Source organism: Scyliorhinus canicula, unplaced genomic scaffold (genome assembly GCF_902713615.1).
Source record: "Scyliorhinus canicula unplaced genomic scaffold, sScyCan1.1, whole genome shotgun sequence".
Taxonomy (NCBI): Eukaryota; Metazoa; Chordata; class Chondrichthyes; order Carcharhiniformes; family Scyliorhinidae; genus Scyliorhinus; species Scyliorhinus canicula.
In genome coordinates, this window is record NW_024055993.1 from 29,630 (window position 1) to 37,952 (window position 8,323).

The following is an 8,323-nucleotide window of genomic DNA, read 5'->3' on the forward strand; positions in this document are numbered from 1 at the left end:
CCCTCCCTATCTCTGTAACCTCCTCCAGCCCCTACACCCCCTCCCTATCTCTGTAACCTCCTCCAGCCCCTACACCCCCCTCCCTATCTCTGTAACCCCCTCCAGCCCCTACACCCCCCTCCCTATCTCTGTAACCTCCTCCAGCTCCGACACCCCCTCCCTATCTCTGTAACCTCCAGCCCCTACACCCCCTCCCTATCTCTGTAACCTCCTCCAGCCCCCACATTCCCTCCGTATCTCACTACCCTCCCCCTACAAAGCCTGAGGTGAAGTAGTTTCTCCGTTAGACACAGTAATGTCATGAGGAGCGTCAGTCATCGTCTGAAATGCCTTACAGATTTTGGAATGACGAGGGATATATACGAGACGGATTACTATCGGAAAGGAGGGAAAGGTTTGCTCCCAGTCCGCTGGATGGCTCCGGAATCGCTGAAGGATGGAATATTCAGTCCACATACTGATGTCTGGCAAGTCTTGCAAATCTCGATCAGTGTGTGGGAGCGCCGGAATCATCCAAAATATATACTGGAAGACCGTCTGAAATCATGAGCCACCATAGAAAATCCCAATGGATCAAACCCCTTCCCGTTCACTCCCAGTGTCCACAATCCCAATGGATCAAACCCCTTCCCGTTCACTCCCACTGTCCACAATCCCAATGGATCAAACCCCTTCCCGTTCACTCCCATTGTACACAATCCCAATGGATCAGACCCTTTCCCATTCACTCCCACTGTACACAATCCCAGTGGATCAAACCCCTTCCCGTTCACTCCCATTGTACACAATCCCAATGGATCAAACCCCTTCCCGTTCACTCCCATTGTATACAATCCCAATGGATCAAACCCTTCCTGTTCACTCCCATTGTACACAATCCCAATGGATCAAACCCCTTCCCATTCACTCCCACTGTACACAATCCCAATGGATCAAACCCTTCCCGTTCACTCCCATTGTACACAATCCCAATGGATCAAACCCCTTCCCGTTCACTCCCACTGTACACAATTCCAATGGATCAAACCCCTTCCCGTTCACTCCCATTGTCCACAATCCCAATGGATCAAACCCCTTCCCATTCACTCCCATTTTACACAATCCCAATGGATGAAACGCAAACTGAATCCTGAAGCTTCGAAGGACACACTCTGACTCCGGCCGTGTGTCGCATCGAGAGCTTCCTGGGTCCGGGGAGATCAGAGTGAACACTCGCAGCTGTTGTTGTTGACGGGAGGGGAGGGATGTGGGATGAGGGACAGAGATGACGAATGAGGGACAGAGAGATGAGGGACAGAGGGATGAGGGACAGAGGGATGAGGGATGAGTGATGGACAGAGGGATGAGTGATGGACAGAGGGATGAGTGATGGACAGAGGGATGAGGGTCAGAGGGATGAGGGACAGAGGGATGAGTGATGGACTGAGGGATGAGAGACAGAGGGATGTGGGTCAGAGGGATGAGGGATAGAGGGATGAGGGACAGAGGGATGAGGGACAGAGGGGTGAGGGACAGAGGGGTGAGGGACAGGGGGTGAGGGACAGAGGGGTGAGGGACAGAGGGGTGAGGGACAGAGTGATTAGGGATGAGGGACAGCGGGATGAGGGACAGAGGGATGAGGGTCAGAGGGATGAGGGTCAGAGGGATGAGGGTCAGAGGGATGAGGGTCAGAGGGATGAGGGTCAGAGGGATGAGGGATGAGTGATGGACAGAGGGATGAGGGTCAGAGGGATGAGGGACAGAGGGATGAGGGATGAGTGATGGACTGAGGGATGAGGGACAGAGGGATGAGGGATGAGTGATGGACAGAGGGATGAGTGATGGACAGAGGGATGAGTGATGGACAGAGGGATGAGGGTCAGAGGGATGAGGGACAGAGGGATGAGTGATGGACTGAGGGATGAGAGACAGAGGGATGTGGGTCAGAGGGATGAGGGACAGAGGGATGAGGGACAGAGGGATGAGGGACAGAGGGGTGAGGGACAGAGGGGTGAGGGACAGAGGGGTGAGGGACAGAGGGGTGAGGGACAGAGGGGTGAGGGACAGAGTGATTAGGGATGAGGGACAGCGGGATGAGGGACAGAGGGATGAGGGTCAGAGGGATGAGGGTCAGAGGGATGAGGGTCAGAGGGATGAGGGTCAGAGGGATGAGGGTCAGAGGGATGAGGGATGAGTGATGGACAGAGGGATGAGGGTCAGAGGGATGAGGGACAGAGGGATGAGGGATGAGTGATGGACTGAGGGATGAGGGACAGAGGGATGAGGGACAGAGGGATGAGGGTCAGAGGGATGAGGGACAGAGGGGTGAGGGACAGAGGGTGAGGGACAGAGGATGAGGGACAGAGGGTGAGGGACAGAGGGTTGAGGGACAGAGGGATGAGTGATGGACTGAGGGATGAGGGTCAGAGGAATGAGGGACAGAGGGGTGAGAGACAGAGGGGTGAGGGACAGAGGGATGAGGGACAGAGGGATGAGGGTCAGAGTGATTACGGATGAGGGACAGAGGGATGCGGGATGAGGGTCAGAGGAATGAGGGACAGAGGGGTGAGGGACAGAGGGGTGAGGGACAGAGGGGTGAGGGACAGAGGGATGAGGGACAGAGGGATGAGGGACAGAGGGATGAGGGTCAGAGTGATTACGGATGAGGGACAGAGGGATGCGGGATGAGGGACAGAGGGATGAAGGACAGAGGGATGAGGGTCAGAGGGATGAGGGTCAGAGGGATGAGGGTCAGAGGGATGAGGGTCAGAGTGATCAGGGATAGGGATGAGTGATGAGGAACGGAGGGATGAGGGACAGAGGGATGAGGGTCAGGGTGATGAGGGTCAGGGTGATGAGGGACAGGGGGATGAGGGACCGAGGGATGAGGGTCAGAGGGATGAGGGACAGAGGGATGCAGGATGAGGGACAGCGGGATGAGGGACAGAGGGATGAGGGTCAGGGGGGATGAGGGATGAGGGTAGGGTGATGAGGAACGAGGGATGAGGGACAGAGGGATGAGGGTCAGGGGGATGAGGGACAGAGGGATGAGGGTCAGAGGGATGAGGGTCAGAGGGATGAGGGTCAGAGTGATCAGGGATAGAGATGTGATGAGGAACGAGGGATGAGGGACAGAGGGATGAGGGACAGAGGGATGAAGGTCAGGGGGTGAGGGATGAGGGTAGGGGGATGAGGGACAGAGGGATGAGGGACAGAGGGATGAGGGTAGGGGGATGAGGGACAGCGGGATGAGGGACCGAGGGCCCGACACTGACTCTCTCACTCTGATTGGCTGTTGTCCAGGTCCTTTGGGGTGGTGCTGTGGGAGATCGCCACCCTGGCTGAACAGCCGTACCAGGGAATGTCCAATGAGCAAGTCCTGCGATTCGTCATGAACAATGGAATCCTGCAGAAACCGGACAACTGTCCGGACAAACTGTAAGTCACCCCCCTCTACCCATCCCTCAGCCTCCAACCCATCCAAAATCCATCCCTATCCCTCATCCTCCAGTCACACTCTCCATCTCCCCTTCCTCCATCTCCCCTTCCTCCATCTCCCCTCCCTCCATCTCCCCTTCCTCCATCTCCCCTTCCTCCATCTCCCCTTCCTCCATCTCCCCTCCCTTCCTCCCTCCATCTCCCCTTCCTCCATCTCCCCTCCCTCCATCTCCCCTCCCTCCCTCCCTCCATCTCCCCTTCCTCCATCTCCCCTTCCTCCATCTCCCCCTCCATCGCCCCTTCCTCCATCTCCCCTCCCTCCCTCCCTCCATCTCCCCTCCCTCCCTCCCTCCATCTCCCCTCCCTCCATCTCCACTTCCTCCATCGCCCCTTCCTCCATCTCCCCTCCCTCCCTCCCTCCATCTCCCCTCCCTCCATCTCCCCTTCCTCCATCTCCCCTTCCTCCATCTCCCCTTCCTCCATCTCCCCTCCCTCCATCTCCCCTTCCTCCATCTCCCCTCCCTTCCCTCCCTCCATCTCCCCTTCCTCCATCTCCCCTCCCTCCATCTCCCCTCCCTCCATCTCCCCTTCCTCCCTCCATCTCCCCTCCCTCCCTCCATCTCCCCTCCCTCCATCTCCCCTCCCTCCATCTCCCCTCCCTCCATCTCCCCTCCCTCCACCTCCCCTCCCTCCATCTCCCCTCCCTCCATCTCCCCTCCCTCCATCTCCCCTCCCTCCATCTCCCCTCCCTCCATCACCCCTCCCTCCATCTCCCCTCCCTCCATCCATCTCCCCTCCCTCCCTCCCTCCACCTCCCCTCCCTCCACCTCCCCTCCCTCCACCTCCCCTCCCTCCACCTCCCCTCCCTCCACCTCCCCTCCCTCCACCTCCCCTCCCTCCACCTCCCCTCCCTCCATCTCCCCTCCCTCCATCTCCCCTCCCTCCATCTCCCCTCCCTCCATCTCCCCTCCCTCCATCTCCCCTCCCTCCATCTCCCCTCCCTCCATCTCCCCTCCCTCCATCTCCCCTCCCTCCATCTCCCCTCCCTCCATCTCCCCTCCCTCCATCTCCCCTTTACTCTATATCTAACCCCGTGCTGTACCTGCCCTGGGAGTGTTTGATGGGACAGTGTAGAGGGAGCTTTACTCTGTATCTAACCCCGTGCTGTACCTGTCCTGGGAGTATTTGATGGGGACAGTGTAGAGGGAGCTTTACTCTGTATCTAACCCCGTGCTGCACCTGTCCTGGGAGTGTTTGATGGGGACAGTGTAGAGGGAGCTTTACTCTGTATCTAACCCCGTGCTGTACCTGTCCTGGGAGTGTTTGATGGGGACAGTGTAGAGGGAGCTTTACTCTGTATCTAACCCCGTGCTGTACCCGTCCTGGGAGTGTTTGATGGGGACAGTGTAGAGGGAGCTTTACTCTGTATCTAACCCCGTGCTGTACCTGTCCTGGGAGTGTTTGATGGGGACAGTGTAGAGGGAGCTTTACTCTGTATCTAACCCCGCGCTGTACCTGTCCTGGGAGTGTTTGATGGGGACAGTGTAGAGGGAGCTTTACTCTGTATCTAACCCCGTGCTGTACCTGTCCTGGGAGTGTTTGATGGGGACAGTGTAGAGGGAGCTTTACTCTGTATCTAACCCCGTGCTGTACCTGTCCTGGGAGTGTTTGATGGGGTCAGTGTAGAGGGAGCTTTACTCTGTATCTAACCCCGTGCTGTACCTGTCCTGGGAGTGTTTGATGGGGACAGTGTAGAGGGAGCTTTACTCTGTATCTAACCCCGTGCTGTACCTGTCCTGGGAGTGTTTGATGGGGACAGTGTAGAGGGAGCTTTACTCTGTATCTAACCCCGTGCTGTCCCTGTCCGGGGAGTGTTTGACGATGACCGTCTCTGCCTCTGTTCCAGCCACGATCTGATGCACCTCTGCTGGCTTCCGAACCCGAAATCTCGGCCTAGTTTCATGCAGATCCTCGAGCAGTTAACCGACGCCATGCGGCCCAGCTTCCGGGACGTCTCCTTCTTCCACAGCCGGGAGGCTCAGCTGAGGGACCCGGGAGCGTCAGCCGGCTCTCCCAAGGCAGCCTCGTCGCCGTCCTCCGGACACCGGACACCCCGCGCCGGGCCCAAGCCTTACTCCCAGCGTTGCCAGGACGACCAACCGGGGTACTGCCACCTGAACGGGTCTGTGGGCGGCCCGGGGACATTGCCGACTCCCCCGGCCGAGGATAGTCTGTAGACGGGGGGCCCAAATCCGTTCTCAGCCCTCCACCCCCGTGTCTGCCAGCCCTCCCTCCGTTGGCCAACCGACGCGGTATTGTTTCCCGAAATCGAAATCGGCCGAAAGATGTTAAAATATAATTGGAGCTGTTTCAACTTTGTTACGCACCCAAAATAAATCTTTCTCCATCTCACCGAATGGGGCCCTAATGTTTTCTCGACCGTCTGTGACAAGGGGAGGCCGACAGGAAGCTAAGCGATCTCCAGTTTTCGGTCAATTCTGTATTGGGAAAGATTATTTACTCACTGAGTAACTCGACAAGAGACCTGACCCCTTAATCCAGGCTCAACTACTGCCGCACTGTCAGAGGGTCAGTACTGAGGGAGCACCGCACTGTGGGAGGGTCAGTACTGAGGGAGTGCCGCACTGTCAGAGGGTCAGTGCTGAGGGAGTGCTGCACTGTGGGGGGGGGTCAGTACTGAGGGAGTGCCGCACTGTGGGAGGGTCAGTACTGAGGGAGTGCTGCACTGTCAGAGGGTCAGTACTGAGGGAGTGCTGCACTGTCAGAGGGTCAGTACTGAGGGAGTGCTGCACTGTCAGAGGGTCAGTACTGAGGGAGTGCCGCACTGTCAGAGGGTCAGTACTGAGGGAGTGCCGCACTGTCAGAGGGTCAGTACTGAGGGAGTGCCGCACTGTCAGAGGGTCAGTACTGAGGGAGTGCCGCACTGTCAGAGGGTCAGTACTGAGGGAGCGCCGCACTGTCGGAGGGTCAGTACTGAGGGAGCGCCGCACTGTGGGAGGGTCAGTACTGAGGGAGTGCCGCACTGTCAGAGGGTCAGTACTGAGGGAGCGCCGCACTGTCAGAGGGTCAGTACTGAGGGAGTGCCACACTGTCAGAGGCTCAGTACTGAGGGAGTGCCGCACTGTCAGAGGGTCAGTACTGAGGGAGCGCCGCACTGTCAGAGAGTCAGTACTGAGGGAGTGCTGCACTGTCAGAGGGTCAGTGCTGAGGGAGTGCCGCACTGTCAGAGGGTCAGTACTGAGGGAGTGCCGCACTGTGGGAGGGTCAGTACTGAGGGAGTGCCGCACTGTCAGAGGGTCAGTACTGAGGGAATGCCGCACTGTCAGAGGGTCAGTACTGAGGGAGTGCCGCACTGTCAGAGGGTCAGTACTGAGGGAGTGCCGCACTGTCAGAGAGTCAGTACTGAGGGAGTGCTGCACTGTCAGAGGGTCAGTGCTGAGGGAGTGCCGCACTGTCAGAGGGACAGTACTGAGGGAGTGCCGCACTGTCAGAGGGTCAGTACTGAGGGAGTGCCGCACTGTGGGAGGGTCAGTACTGAGGGAGTGCTGCACTGTCAGAGGGTCAGTACTGAGGGAGTGCTGCACTGTCAGAGGGTCAGTGCTGAGGGAGTGCCGCACTGTCAGAGGGACAGTACTGAGGGAGTGCCGCACTGTGGGAGGGTCAGTACTGAGGGAGCGCCGCACTGTGGGAGGGTCAGTACTGAGGGAGTGCCGCACTGTGGGAGGGTCAGTACTGAGGGAGTGCCGCACTGTCAGAGGGTCAGTACTGAGGGAGTGCCGCACTGTCAGAGGGTCAGTACTGAGGGAGTGCTGCACTGTCAGAGGGTCAGTACTGAGGGAGCGCCGCACTGTTAGAGGGTCAGTACTGAGGGAGTGCCGCACTGTCAGAGGGTCAGTACTGAGGGAGTGCCGCACTGTGGGAGGGTCAGTACTGAGGGAGTGCTGCACTGTCAGAGAGGCAGTACTGAGGGAGTGCCGCACTGTCAGAGGGTCAGTACTGAGGGAGTGCTGCACTGTCAGAGGGTCAGTACTGAGGGAGTGCCGCACTGTCAGAGGGTCAGTACTGAGGGAGTGCCGCGCTGTCAGAGGGTCAGCACTGAGGGAGTGCCGCACTGTCAGAGGGTCAGTACTGAGGGAGCTCCGCACTGTCAGAGGGTCAGTACTGAGGGAGTGCCGCACTGTCAGAGGGTCAGTACTGAGGGAGTGCCGCACTGTCAGAGGGTCAGTACTGAGGGAGTGCCGCACTGTCAGAGGGTCAGTACTGAGGGAGTACCGCACTGTCAGAGGGTCAGTACTGAGGGAGTGCCGCACTGTCAGAGGGTCAGTACTGAGGGAGCGCCGCACTGTCGGAGGGTCAGTACTGAGGGAGCGCCGCACTGTGGGAGGGTCAGTACTGAGGGAGTGCCGCACTGTCAGAGGGTCAGTACTGAGGGAGCGCCGCACTGTCAGAGGGTCAGTACTGAGGGAGTGCCACACTGTCAGAGGCTCAGTACTGAGGGAGTGCCGCACTGTCAGAGGGTCAGTACTGAAGGAGCGCCGCACTGTCAGAGAGTCAGTACTGAGGGAGTGCTGCACTGTCAGAGGGTCAGTGCTGAGGGAGTGCCGCACTGTCAGAGGGACAGTACTGAGGGAGTGCCGCACTGTGGGAGGGTCAGTACTGAGGGAGTGCCGCACTGTCAGAGGGTCAGTACTGAGGGAGTGCCGCACTGTCAGAGAGTCAGTACTGAGGGAGTGCTGCACTGTCAGAGGGTCAGTGCTGAGGGAGCGCCGCACTGTCAGAGGGTCAGTGCTGAGGGAGTGCCGCACTGTCAGAGGGACAGTACTGAGGGAGTGCCGCACTGTCAGAGGGTTAGTACTGAGGGAGTGCCGCACTGTGGGAGGGTCAG

General features: G+C 58.6%; 1 protein-coding gene across 1 annotated transcript in view; it reads left to right on the forward strand.

Moving 5' to 3' along the window:
• The window catches only part of LOC119961413 (insulin-like growth factor 1 receptor), a gene marked incomplete at its 5' end in the record, with an annotated part of 29,428 nt that extends 23,627 nt beyond the window's left edge, over nt 1-5,801 (forward strand). The window contains 3 exons of the mRNA XM_038788800.1: nt 338-467; nt 3,283-3,417; nt 5,324-5,801. Of these exons, the coding sequence (XP_038644728.1) occupies nt 338-467; nt 3,283-3,417; nt 5,324-5,654 (596 nt within the window). The remainder of the gene's footprint in view (nt 1-337; nt 468-3,282; nt 3,418-5,323) is intronic.
• Between the last annotated feature and the right edge of the window lie 2,522 nt (nt 5,802-8,323).